The sequence below is a fragment of the Ursus arctos genome, unplaced genomic scaffold (assembly GCF_023065955.2).
Source record: "Ursus arctos isolate Adak ecotype North America unplaced genomic scaffold, UrsArc2.0 scaffold_12, whole genome shotgun sequence".
NCBI lineage: Eukaryota > Metazoa > Chordata > Mammalia > Carnivora > Ursidae > Ursus > Ursus arctos.
Window position 1 is genome coordinate 38,872,167 of NW_026622786.1, and position 15,077 is coordinate 38,887,243.

Sequence of the window (15,077 nt, forward strand, 5' to 3'; positions counted from 1 at the left end):
ACTATAGTTACACATTTGAAATTATTTTAAAAGGTTATTTTTGATTTCCAGCATGACTTTCAAACTGTTTAATCTACTAGGTTAAAAAAATAATGAAGCTTAATGTTTCCTTCATTAATTGCCATTTAATTAGTTTAAACAACTAAAATTCTGTCAGTAAAACTTTAATGCTATCATTTACAATCTATTAGGTGATCACACTAAAGTTTTATCAACATTTATAGATAACTGGCTCTTGAAACCTTATGCATATGATGCTTTAAATTTAAACTAATAGCTACAGCAAATTAAAAAAAACCTATTTTTTCGAGTAGTCGGATAAAAACATTAACTTTTTTTAATGCTTTCTCTATAATTTAAGAAACTAGAACATTAAAACTTAGAAAACAAGTTCTTGTTATCACTAATATGTTTATTATTTTAAGTTCTGGTCCTTATGGAGTTCTTTATATAATCCTGCCATTATTGACAGAGTACTCTAAGTCCATCACTAAAAATAGTGTGCACTTGTTTCTAGTTCTTCAGGGATGAGAAACTTCTTGTCAATAAATGCATACTACACACTTTCTATACCTTTTTTCCTTCTATCTCAAGAGAAATTTCTTAATCATGTGTTTTGTTTCCAGGGCATAATTTATTGACCAGTGTACATTTGTCAAACATCATGTCTGGCCAGCTGCTGCAGAAACCTATTCAAACCTGTCTATCTTTTTCTGTAAAGCACTTGCCTGACATCTTGTTAAACCTCTGTAATTTTCTTTTGATTACAATGCAGCCAGGCTTTCAGTGCTTTCTCAATTAACATTTGTCAAAAGCATCACACTCTTTTACAGAAGTGTCAAATGACTGCTTCTAAATCAAATCTTGAAGAGTAGTGGGGAATCGGAGCAAAAACGAAAAGGACAGAGCAAAATGGTTTAGTGCCACACCATCTTATGTATCTCGTGACACTGCACTAATTAGTATGTATTTAGTCACTGAAATATGTCTTAACAATACTACAATTAGTGATCTGTTAGCTAAGCATCAGGAAAGATTCATAATAACTAGTCAAGGTAGGTAATAAAATGACCTCTAGTAAATGCACAAAATATCTTGCAACATGCTATAGCCTGTTTGCATATGTTTTTGAAAATAAATTTCATACATTTTCACCCTTTGTTCATCAAAAGTTTAAAGGGAATCAATCTTCTTCAAAGATAAATCAATGAAATATTGGGACATCATGAAAAACATGAAAATAAACTTGTAGAGTGTCAAAATTAAACCCCTTTGAAAGACAATCAGGATTTCTGGAATTTTGCAAAGTTGAATTTTAGCAACTTTACAGAAAGCAATTTTTTCTAATGATGAAGCCATAAATGCACAGGTTGTTTCTAAAAGTTAACATTTCTTCCATAAGTGAAGACAGATCCCAACAGGGCATCTGATAATGATAAAAGCTTACACTTATTCAGCATTTATGTACCAGACGCTATGCTAATCACCATTCATGGATCATCGGATCATCTTATTTAATCCTTACCACAACCCCATGAAGTAGGCACTATGATTATCTTCCTTTTACAGATGAGAAAATTGAGCCATGGAGAAGGTTAGGCCATTTGTTTAAGGTCACCTGGCCATACTCTTAAATGTTATGATCTTACTTTTTTGGGCAAAAGATTTTCAAAGGCTCTGGAAAAGTATGGCATCCCACAAAGCAATCTGCCCTTATTTTGGAGCATTTAACTGATACTTTTCTGTGTAAATCTCTAAAACAAGAAAAGATGAGGGCAGATAACATAAAATACTAGAGCAACAGATGATAAAAAGTTTCATAATGTAGCTTCTATGGCAAAAGATTCAAAACTCAAGAATATCCTATAAATGAATAGAAAACACGGCAATTCACAGAAAAATTAGATCTGAAATCTAAACCTCATTTTACAGAGTTCTGCCCCAGAGTTATCAGAATGTCGTATCAAGCATCAGATGAAGTGACTTAGCATTCTGCCTACCTTCGTCATTTGAGTACAGAGACCCAAAAACAGTACTAATAAAATGCTAATAAACATATTTAAGAACTTTCCTTGAAAATTTCAACAAACACATACAGAATGCTTCAATTTACTATGGTGTGCTTACTAGTAACAACATCCACTTATGGTAAGGGTAGTACTTCCCTCACCCAGGTCCAAGAACTCACTTATTGTTCACTGAATGAATTCTAGTTACAATGAGTATGTAGCCTGGAAAGGCAAAAATGTGTATTCATTCAATGTCTAAAAATAACGATCATCTTTTATTGAGCAATCATTATCAGTGGAAAGATGTTTCAAGAAATGTGTATTCTATGCTTAACACTTCCTAAATAAATAAACCTAAGTAGTTTTCTTGATAAAAATCTTCTGTCACCCTATTAAAGTGTCTTACTTCATAATTACTCTAAGACAAATATTCGGGAACTGTCAAAGCCCAAGACACAATATTTTTTCAATAATATTTGGGAGGGCCTCCTAGGTGGCTCAGTCGGTTAAGTGTTTGCCTTTGTGTGCCTTCAGCTCAGGTCATGATCTCAGGGTCCTAGCATTGGGACCCACCTCAGCTCCCTTCTCAGCTGGGAGCCTTCTTCTCCCTCTCTGTCTCCCCCTCCCCACTGATTGTGCGTGCTCTCTCTCTCTCAAATAAATAAATAAAATCTTAAAGAAAACTAACATTTGGGACATCAAATTTGCAGACAAAGTCAATATAAAGCAATTCAAATTAAGAAACAGAAAAGAGTTAAAATAGGAATGAAAGGGTTTTTCCTAAGACCACTTTAGAGAGGGAGAAGGTGAAAGGAAAAACAGAGCTAGTTTAGAGAAATGGAGCGAATGAACTACGTAGAGATAACATAAGGCTAAAAATTCAAAGGAAAAAAAAAAGATGTATTTGAAAATCATGAGTAGAGCAAAGAAGTAACATACTTGCCCTGTTAGGAAGGAAAAAGCTTTGGTTTATAAATGGGTAAAAGTATTGAAGCTAATATACTACAAAACAGTCCACAACAAAAAAATGGAAGGAATGGTAAATTTACAGCATGATGTATACCTTAGAAACATACATGGTAGCAAATCCAGTACATAAGACTAAATTACAGCCAAACCAGTCAATCATTGCTTTATGACGGCTGAAGACCTGAATTCTCTGATTGCTCTGTCCTATCAGTTTTGTGGATCTTGCTTCTGCAAAGCTGACAGTGGCTTATTGATTTGACCTAAATTGATGGGCCAGAATAGTTCTGCAAGGTCCCATCTACATGCATATAGATATCAGCACATATCTTGGATAAGAGAGACTGGAATCTCTAAAAGCACATGAAGATAAATTACAGGAGAGAGAAAAGAGAATATGGTTCAAACAGCAGCAAGAGAGATTTAGGTCATATAAAACTTTGTATCACTAATAGTTTAATAAGGGGCCAATATGAATTTTTACTTTCTGGGAATATTTAAGAATGGCTAACTATATCGGATTAACAAAACACAGTTGTAGGAATACAACTACCAAATATACCTAAGTTTCCCATTTTCAAAGCTGATAACTGTTCTTTCCAAAAATATCAAAATTATCAAAGACTTTTTCATCTGAAATGGATCAAATTATTTACTAGAATGTAACCCACATATGGAAAATTACATTATTATTCATCTTGTATTCACGAAGTACTCTGTGACAAGTAGACAGAGCAATGATTCTTTGTTGAACTGAGTCTGTACTCAATTTATTCACAATCTTTCAAGTGTTGCCTGATTATCAATTTGCATTTTTAAAAGTATTTTATTTCTCTTTTTCCTAATGGAGAGGGAAGAGATTTACTGCCGCCCAAAACAAATGTAACGGCTGTGAGAGTAACACACGTTACAAAAAAGATTAACAAAACAATCAATATACAATGTCAAATTTTGTCAATTCCTGAAGATCGCCTTTGACAAACCTATAAGATAAAAGAGAAGAATGGTACTAGCTTTTAGAAAAACAGCTGAGATACAGGAAACATCCCCAATAGCTGGTCTTATGAGAAAAAAGATATGCCTAAATTTAAAAGTAAATGTTTCTGGGGCGCCTGGGTGGCGCAGTCCGTTAAGTGTCTGACTCTTGGTTTCAGCTCAGGTCATGATCTCAGGGTCATGAAACGGAGCCCCATGTCAGGCTCCGCGACCAGCAAACAGTCTGTTTGAGATTCTCTCTCCCTCTCCCTCTTCCCCTTCTGCTTGTGTTCTCTCTCTCTAAAATAAATAAATAAATCTTTAAAAAATTTTTAAAAAAGTAAATGATTCTATGATATTATCCTTTAAAGATTTAATTGCCGAAAATTTAACAATGGACATTACTACTATAATTTTAAGGCAAAAAATTCCAGAGATACATGAATTAGAGTAAAAGCGGTCTTGCATTAAGTCAATACGTCATTATTCTTTTACTTTTTAAACAACAATCACATACTGGTATACTATAATGACTCAAATTAGAAATTCAATTATAAAAAGCTGTGACTTTTGCTTTTAAGGTCCTGACCCTACTATGATATTTAGAACTTAATATATCTTAAGATATGTTTAGGTACATGTAATTATGTTTAAGTGTGTAGAGTGTATGTATTGCTTTGGCTGAAAAAGATACTAATTTCTTTTCCACCTTGTTGAAGAGATTGATTTAAGCACTCCAAAGAACTTTCTGGTTCCTAAAATTTTCAAGTAACTCAATAATTGGAAAATTCCAATTAACTCCATAAATTGAAATATTCAGATCATTAAAACACAAATATTACTGTTCAAATAGAAAAGACTTGTAATTAATACAAGCTCTGTAACAACATATGAATAGGTTACTTTTATGAGTATGAGGTAATCTTGTTTTAATGAAATATTCATTTAATTTACCCTCATAAATTGTTTTCCACAGAACTGAATTCACTTGATCAACTAAAGTACATTTCCAAAGATTTTACATTACTTTCTAAAGTAATGACCCTCCATAAAGATGCCTAAAGAGAACACAAATCCAAAATGTTAGCTGATCATCTTCATAAACCATCACTCAGGATCATTTAATGCTCAGCCTATGCGTGACAGTTAAAGTCACAGAAATATTTACTTAAAACCATCACTAATTTGTCAGGAAATAAAAATGTATAATTTTACTAGGAAGATGTTGGATGACTCCCTCTCCTACCCAGAGAACAGACACCAAAACTTCAGAACACTTATGCCTAGCAATTCTCCTGGGACTTCCTAACACACATTTCCCTTAACCACTGGCGCCAAGAAGTTAAAAGGTCTGCACATAGATTGTAATCAATTCAGAAGTTAGGTAGGAAAAAAAACAAAACAAAAAACAAAGGTAACAGGTTTGTAGCTGGTATTACATTTTTAGCAATGAAAAACTAAACCGACCAATGATGCTACAATTTTTTGTCACCAACATTTAAATGAAAAAATTCAGAGAAAGCAAATAGGCCAAAATAAGGCTAAAATGTACACATTATGTGACAGCATGAAATACCACGACATTATCCTTTGAGCTTCAACTATGAAAAGGGGAAGGAAACAGACAGGAAAAAAACTCCCAAGTCTTTTAAAAGTAAGCTATTCATAAAGACATAAGCATTAGGAAGCAAACATTCTTACCTTGGGCAGGATCAGGTGGACCAAACTCCAGAGAATACCGTAAAATGAAGTTATTGTTCCACACGTAGAGTTGGTTATCTCTAGGATTGTAATCCACTGCAGCAATATACTGGTATTGGTTGGGGAAGGGAACATCTACATATTCTCCTCGGTTTAATCGGGTATTGTAAATGTAATCAATTGCATTCTTGCCTGTTTCGCTCTCATTGTCTTGATAAACTGACCTGACCACATAGAGGACTCCGCAGATCATAAAAGCATTTGATGCAGCACGTTTGTCATACACAGTCTCCCACGTTGCTTCAAATCGAAGAGTATATGGATTTAGTTGACTAATAACTATCATTCCATTGTTCTGTTCAGTGGCGTAAATGACCCATAAGCCATTTTCATCAACTGCTAGGTCGATATCAGTCTTCCCTCCCCATCTATATGGTGAGGTATCATGATAGTTGGCATAGTTAATGATGGCCTCTCCACTCTTAATTCTAGTCCTCAAGTCAAATTTCACAATGTTCCTTGTTCTCTCTTTGTTAAAGAAGACAGCACCATCATACACCACAAATCCAGTACCATCTACTCGATTTGGAAGTTTATATGTCGTTGTTTGGCGACTATTTTGGAAATCTTCTAAAGAAGCATATTCTATTAAAGTATCAGTACGATAGGGCGTCCAAGGCATGAAATAAATTTTATCTGCAGCCTGAAGAGGGTCCTTGCACCAAGCACCTGCCTTTTGTTCAGCTTCATATATACATGGTGAATCCACAATTGCTTTCAAGGTCCCAGGGCACACAAAAACTAACAAGTCACAGAGAAAAGACAACAATTAAGCCAAGTTAAAAAACTAAACAGGCAAACACAAATTTTAATGATCACAAATAAAAAGAGAAAAAAATGCGTTTTATTAACATTAGATTTTACCAAAATTTATACTTAATACAAGTACCACCCTTCTTTCCTCAAGTTACAATAATCAATGTACCAGCATACAAAGTGGCTGGCATATATTTTCACAAATACAAACCCAAGTTTAAGAACATTCATAACTGAGCTGACAATGTGCATTTTTGCTATGTGTTTTTAATCTTATAATTTGGCAATTTATACTTTAAAACTTTGAGCTTTGTGCATCACAGTGTACAAAGGACTTTATTTTTAGTCCCAACTTTGTACCCTTCCTCCCCTAGCCCACTTATAAACCCTCCAAAGCAAAACACCAAAATAAAGGAAATAAAACAAAAACCCAACGTGAAGGCTTATTTAGAACTTTTATAAAAGTTAGACTGAAAACAAAGGTGCTTGAATTGAAGAAACATAAATATTCAGAAAATGTAATTAGGAACAGGAAAAGTAAATACAAAGAAAGCAGTGATGAAACGACCAGGAGACCCTGTAATCATGGCATGCTATGGAGAGGGTTCTGGAAGCCAGGCAAGATGACACTTTAATAATAAAATATCCAAGGGTGTCAGAAAAAGAGATAAAGGGTGAAAAAGAAACACAGAAAGGAGCAGCTCCCCCTCGCCGACTTCAGAATTTTTTACCCCATCACCAGATTTAGCAGTCATATAATTTCATTGTAAACAGTCGACTTCTTTATGAGGTGCATTTATGAGATCCTGCTGATTATTTTAATGTCAGGAGTGTTGTGGGGGGAGGGAAGGGAGGAGGTGACATCCATAAGGCACATAACAGGGAGCTGGGGTTCAGACTGTATACGTTATTTACCTTTTTGCTCCACTTCTATTTTAAGCATCGGAAGAAGAAACAAAAAAAGTGCAAGGAAAAAAGAAAAAAGATTAAAATAAATTGACTATTAGTCTAAGACTGAATTCGTAATAGATGCTAAATATAGGAAGAATAAGAGCTGTACTACTTTGGATAAAGAGAAACACACAACAGGAAAACCTAGCAGGAGAAAGATTCTAAAGTTACATAAAAGAACATGGATCAATCATTTTAGTAGATTAAGGAGGCAATACAAATATGTTGGCATGTTGCTTCACTTAGTGTACCTGAATAAATAATGAAACTCTTCACTAAAGCATGGTATATATACTCTTGCCTTTCCAAAGTCACTCAGCATTTTTATCCAGTTTTACTTTATATATGTATGCTACAGGCACAAATGCATGCAAAGGTGTATCATCCCCATCTATCTTATCATATGAACTCATTATTAAATTGACAAAATCAGGCAAGCATAATAACAGGAAAATATATTATAAAATGACAACTCAATTTTGGAGCTTAGGTCAAATTTAATGAATATTGATATGGCTGTATTTTAACATTTTCCCAAGGATAATTATGTAAGAATAAATATATAATTATGCATCTTAGTAATTTTCAATTTTTAAAATTATTTTTTATTTCTAGAAAATCCATCTTAATCATAAGAAAAAAATGCCTCCTTTGCAGGAATATATAAATCTCCCCTGCAACCCCAATAGGGATTTTGAAGGGTGGGGTCAGGTAGTGCCTTTCTTCCCCACTAAGAATTAGTAAATTTATTTATTTAGGTTTATATATACTTTACATTATAAAATTCTTACTAAATTCCCCATATTACATATCTCAAACTTGTAATATTAAGTCTATTTTTTAAAAAAAAAGTAAGCAAAATACATACAAGGAAAAAGCAAGCACAGTAGGCAAGGAGAAAAAGGAAGAAAGAATTATGGTTAGCTTATTATGACATTGTCTACCATCATCAATTTACATAGAAAGCAAGCTGGCATGCAACGACAATCATACCGAGCATTCAAAGCAAATACCTTGACTCCACAGACCCCATAAAAGGTAAATGCTTTCATAAAACAAACCTGATTAGTACAGTTATATGAGAAAAAAAAAATCCTCCCTCCAAGAAGTCTAAAGAAACAGATTTTACAGTTAGGAAGGGTGCTATATAAGATTCTTGCTGGTAAATAGAATTCTAATAATTACAAACCATAAAACACTATTTTAGATTGTATGTAGGCTTTGAAGTATGTTGCCTGAATTTCATAAAGTGACCAGATTAATGTCTGTGATTCTCCCTCTTTCCTTATTAAAATGCATTAGGGTGTGCTAATACTCTATCTCCAAACTGATTACTCAAAGATACTGTAGTTGCACATTTCATTAAGATGTCTTAGCTTAATTTTTAAAAATTACAATAATTCATCAAGATTAAATACTGACCTCCTGAAATACCTCAGAGACAAAAAACGTACAAATATTTTTGCCAGAGGAATGGCATATCAGCCTCTGCATTAAGCCGTCACCTCCCCATCCAACTTGGTCTATTTGACCACTTTCAGGAAACATACTTGCCCTATAATGTGTAATTCTGACTATATCCAGTAAAAATAAGAAGTTCAGTGTTACTGATATGAAACAGTTCTTTTTTATAAACCAGTTGGCCTAAAACTACTCCTCAATGAAGAGCAATATTATACCTGCTTAGAATCAATAACAGAAGGGCGTGGTGGGAAAATGAGGATAAGGGAAATCATTAGTGTTGTGACTTCTCAGACTATATTTATATACAGCTGTATTCTTTTTTTCAGGAAAGAATGATTTTACTGAGTAAATCAATTAAATGTAAAGGATGGGAATAATACATTTTGAAATATGTTACATATTTAAAACAGAACTTAAAACAAGTTCAATAAGGAATGTATAAAATATACTTGTTTTCCATTCATTGAAAATGGCCGGGCTTTATTATGTGATACACTAAAATGACAGTGCATTTGCTTAACAAAATACTAAATAGGGAAGTCTTCCTTTGTGATTTGACTAATCACTTAAAGAAAAGAAATGTACAGAAATTACATATAATTTATAGTTCTGATGAAAACAGAAGTAACACCCAATTGTAAAAATAAGAAATAAATAAAACCTTTGATGACTGACGAATCACATGAGATATGGATATTGAAAACAAAAGTCCTTACATTATGATTTTTATGAAAACCCAAAGGACAGAGATCTGTTAAACCAGCCAAAACTCCATCAACCCAGAAGAATATAAAAATACAATAAAATTAATGAAATTAGCATTCTTCATTACATGCCAGATGTATACTGCAACTTGTCTTAAAAGACTGTGTGAATTAATTCATAACAATACATTTACTATTCTATAGACCAACATAAATACACGACCCACCAACATCAGTGGAGGACTACATCAATGTGCAAGACACGGAACTGACCCAAAGAAACTTAAGCCTACATACTCTGTATCTGAAGTGACACACTATTTCATTGTGAATAATCTCACATTGATTCATTAAAAATATTTAATTAATAGTAATGGTTATTTTTCTAATCAAACAAAACTTACAGTTAAAATTATGGTATAATTTGTATAATTTAATGATAATTTGAAAAAGAAGGCACAAATATCAAAACCAAATCTTGCCTGTAAGGTATGAAATTCTAATAATTATTTTCCTTTGTCCTATACGACCTTTATGACCTCTTTTAAACACATTTACATTCAGTTACTAACACTTCTGTTAATGATAAAGGATAACCAGGATACACACATTTTTGACACAGGCATTATCTGGGTAGGTATAAATGTCACATGTAATATTACACGTGCCTGCCTATAAACATAAAAAGACAAACAACGGCATTTCTAAATTTATTATAAAATTTATTATAAAATTTTCAAAAATCATGGGAAATTCCCGGAATTGTTATTATTATTTTTTTTTTTTTATTTTTATTTTTTTAAGGAGGGAATGTTTTTCGGATGTGTGAACTCCTAGAGAATTTGCTCTGGATAGAACATGGCATAAAGCCAGGTGGTAAATGACATAATAAATGCTATAGTGACAATTTTTATCAACTACATAAAGTTTAAAAGGGGTACGCAAATGATACAAAGTACAAAAACACTATTAAGGGAGAAGGGAAAAATACAGGCTTAAAATGAAAGTATAAGAAATGGGTATAACAGACAGAAACAAAGAAACAAAAGGAGAGGAAAATGAGGAAAAGAGATAAAATACACAATCCTACCCAATATCAAAACAATTTAAAATATCCTTTGCATTAAATTTCAATATTAGTGAAAAATCATGCAATATATAGTGTGTCACTACTGTACAGTATATAGGAATTATAATTCTATTCTTTAGCATGGAATAATTTGAAAAAAAAAAAAAAAAAAGCCAGACTTATTTCTGCCTCGTGCAAACATCTAGAAAGGTAACAGCAAATTAATTACTGGTTTGTTTTTTTTTTTAAAGGACAAAAACTAAAAAGAACAAATACTTCTCTGCGTATGACTATTTGCAAGTTTAGTGCACAATATACAATACTTCTGGAGAACTGAAAAAGTAAAATTTTGAAAGTTAGATGTTCCAGAAGACATCCACATTTTCCTTTCTAAAACAGCACAAGAAATAACTTAAGAGTCTGAAAATAATATTTGCTTAACACTGTTCTTGGTCTATAGACTAGGTTACAGGAACTGGCTCCAGAAAGACAATTCTTGGCAGCTCTGACTGACTCCACTGTTTGGGAATGGATGCTGTATTCCTTTTCTAATTTGAGGACAGAAACCATGATAAATTCAAATGAAAGTGACTTTATGGAACAAAATTTTGGTTAGCTCAAAAGAATACAATGTTCCTCTAGTGGCACAGGAGAATGATTATGTAAGCCACCAACACTACACACAAGAGAAATAATATAAAGATCAGTGCACTCAGTAGGCTTCCAATCCTACAAATGGTATAGAAAATACTGAAAACATAAAAAAGCATCCATTTCACAGTAACACAGGAACACAGAGCAGGGATGAAAAGAAAAGATAATCTGTGTTTGGCCTTTAACTGATACCCACAAAAAGCCAATTTATCAAAACTGTGGGCAGAGAAGAGAGAGACCGCACCTTCACAGGCTGTGTAAGAATGTATTACTACCATATTAGACATATTACATTTATCTGACTTCAGCTCTTTGGTTTTAGAAACGTTGATAGTTTGGACATACAAATCTATCAGGACTAGCGATCTAGCTTTTGAGGTTCTGAAAAAGGCAATTTCATTATTTAGTTCAAATCCATTTTTTTTAAGGAGGGAAGTGTACAAAACTTTCTCAAATCATTAAAATTGCTGCTTCAGAACTTTCAGTTCAAATGCCCATGAATCAAGGTTACAGGACACATCCTTTTTCCAATTTGAAGAGGTAAAGAAGACAAGAACACTATTAAACAAACTAGCTTATGAAAATTACCTAACATCCTGAAACTTTTGGTTGTCTAAAATGTTTTTCTGCTGAAAGTGAAGAATACAATTTAGCAGTATGAATTCTGAGATTGGGGGAAAAACTACACAGAATTAGAGCGTTAGCTAAAAACTACTTATGAAACTTCCACCTGAATTTTAAATATGCCTTGTCAAATTAAAAATAGAAGTCTATCCAAGGTTTTGTTATATCTATTTTATTTATTAAGACGTCAACACTGAATCTGGTAAAAGAAATGCTCCTATAAGGCCAAGAAAACAAAAAAGGAAAGCACTTGCCTCAGTTACTACAATGGTAGCTTTTACCAGGCACTAAAGTTACCACAACAGCAGGTAGCCATTCAAGTAGCTCACGATTAAAACCGAAGTCAGTTCCTTCTTTAGAAAACTGTGAGCCAAACCAATTTGTCAGCAACTGGTATTGGGCAAAAGTACAGATTTCTATCTGCCCTACTGAATAGCTAATTCAAGTTTGTTTTCTGGAAAAACACTAGTCTTAAAAGCCAAACACTTAAGAACACAGACAGACACTTGGCCAGCATCACACTATGGCTTCCTTCCACACTTCATGAAGCTAATTGGAGGCCCGAGTCTGTTAGTGCTCTGCATGCATAATGGTTTTGTAGGCCATAAACATATGCTTCCTTCACATGTGTAGTCTTTCAGCATCAACGAGGAATGCTGGAGAAAGTGAAAATCACAAACTTCATACTTACTGTAAGGGACACATTCATATTGGACTTCAAGATATTTGTATGTTCCAGGACATGGATCAGGAAATACATCTGACCCAGTAACTACTATACACTGTGTTCGATTGTTGCACCTAGAAGACAAAACAAATAAAACTGGTGTAACATAATCATTTACTTGTTTTTAATGAAGAAATCGAATACAGAACTGATTCATATTTTCTTTAAGCAACTAGTACCGTAAAACAAAAAATTCAACTGATATTAGGTTGCTCCACATTATTAAATAAAGAGCTATAAAAATCCTATTTTATGTTGTACTATTTCTGTATCATGGGCCTCACTAAATTTTCACTCAAAGTAAAAAGCAAATAACGGTTCTCTATTATACTACTATACATTTAATTGTAATTTTTAGCATATTCAACATGTACTAAAAAAAACGTATATTTGCCATATTTTAGAACTAAAATAACAATTAAAAATGATACTATGATTGAACAGAAACAGCCGTAAATTGAATAGCTTGGAAGTAAGTTTTGAGAACATATTAAAACAAAGAAGGAGCCAGGTTTTTAAGTTTATCCATTAAATCCAGTTTTGCGTTAAGTTTTGTATTAAAGGGACTTTCTGCACTCTTCCAAACCAGACACCAAGCTAGCAGATCACACCTTCCATGCTCTGGCTTGATAAATGATAGAATTCACTTAAAGCAGTTAGCACAGTGCCTGGTACACACTGTCTAAGACTTGTTACTCTTGTTATACTCACTGATCACCAGGTGCTTCTACTATACATGACGTGACTATGAGCCCAGATTCTTCTAAATTAATACTCTCTGAAATAAAATTTTAAAAAGAAGGGCACCAACATGATGCCTAGAATGCCCTATTTATTACTACTGGAAGTACTCTCTCATTTTTGTGTTATCACTTATTCATCAACATTATTAAGATTAAGGTAGAATTTTAGGCAAGATGATATTTAAGTTTTGTGAATTTTTCAAAATTATCTTTTTATAAGCTTATTTATAAAGGAAAGAACTATTTCCCTTTATAATTTGCCTTGATTACAACTCAACAGAATGTAATGTTTGCAGGGTTTTATTATATTTTCTGATAGTACATAAATTAAGAAGGCAAAGCAAGCAGAACAAGAGCATTATAACAAAATTTATTTAACAATTTGAAGACCAGATATTCTATAGTGCATAAAATAACTGGACTATAAAGTGGCAAATAAAGAATGAAAAACCAGCTCAGTTTATTTTAGCAACGACAACTAATGAAGGACAATGGAAGGAGACGTGCATTAAAGAGGGGTAGGTATGTTAAGTCATGCACCCTTGTAGCCATTTCAACTCAAACTAAGTGGATTGATCCTTGAAGAGCAGCAAGACCTGAAAACTTATACAGGATCAAACAGGTAATTTTATAGGTCAAAGTATACATAATACACTTCAAACAAAAGTCTTAAATATTACATAAACTCTAATATTGCTTGTGCAGATATTAAACTAATGATAACTTATCACAATTTATCTAGAATACTCTATGCCATATATTTTTAAAAACATACCATATAGAATAATTTTCAAAAGCATGGACAATGTAAATGGTGCAGTGTCACATTCTTATGCACCATCATGTTTTACTCCCATTACCTGTATTTCTTTTAAGCTGGTTCAATCATTTGAAGAAATTTGCCAGTGGTTCTCCATTTGGTGTAAATCAATTATTTTAACGAGAATCACAGAACCAATTTCATATCTTTAAAATTTTAAACAGCAGATGAATTTAAGATTTGTCAATAGATAGATCAGTATCTAATATTTCAACTAATGTTTCATTTCCTTCTTTCTTAAAGTTTACAGTAAGAGAGTTCACCGCTTTGTTAGAGTTTCTTGATCCCCCAGGATCTTCAACCACTACCTGGTTCTTATCAAAAACTAAAGTGCTTTTATTTCCTTCCTTATATTTATTTACACCTGCAAGGAATTTCCCATCTTCTCACTCCCACACCTTTCAGAAACAAACAAATCTAAACTCCTGTGAGTTAGACATCCCTTTTATATACAACCTTAGTGTACAAAACCCTGCCACGTTTTTGGGAAAAGGTGGCAAGAGTAAGGGGTGGTACTCAAGGTTGAAATGGACCAAGACAGTGAAGGATTCTGGACAAGGTGAAGGACGATATAGCCCAAGGGATTTAGGAATTTATATCATTTTTTAAAAATAAATAACACATTGGGGCGCCTGGGTGGTGTAGTCAGTTAAGCCTCTGACTCGGTTTTGGCTCAGGTCACGATCTCAGGGTCATGAGATCAAGCTCCACATCAGGCTCCGCACTCGGCGCAGAATCTGCTTAAGACTCTCTCTCCCTCTCCTTCTGCTTCCCTCCCCCAAGCATGCATTCTTTCTCTTTCTCCAAAATAAATAAATAAATCTTTTAAAAAATAAAGAATATATTGACAATTA

General features: G+C 33.3%; 1 protein-coding gene across 26 annotated transcripts in view; it reads right to left on the bottom strand.

The window, feature by feature from the left end:
* The window catches only part of ADGRL2 (adhesion G protein-coupled receptor L2), a 269,281-nt gene that overhangs the window by 41,201 nt on the left and 213,003 nt on the right, over positions 1 to 15,077 (bottom strand). For all 26 annotated transcript variants that reach the window (XM_044383702.3, XM_048220214.2, XM_048220216.2 and 23 more), the window contains 2 exons: positions 12,625 to 12,734; positions 5,652 to 6,452 (listed from right to left, as the gene is read on the bottom strand). In XM_044383702.3, the coding sequence (XP_044239637.2) occupies positions 5,652 to 6,452; positions 12,625 to 12,734 (911 nt within the window). The remainder of the gene's footprint in view (positions 1 to 5,651; positions 6,453 to 12,624; positions 12,735 to 15,077) is intronic.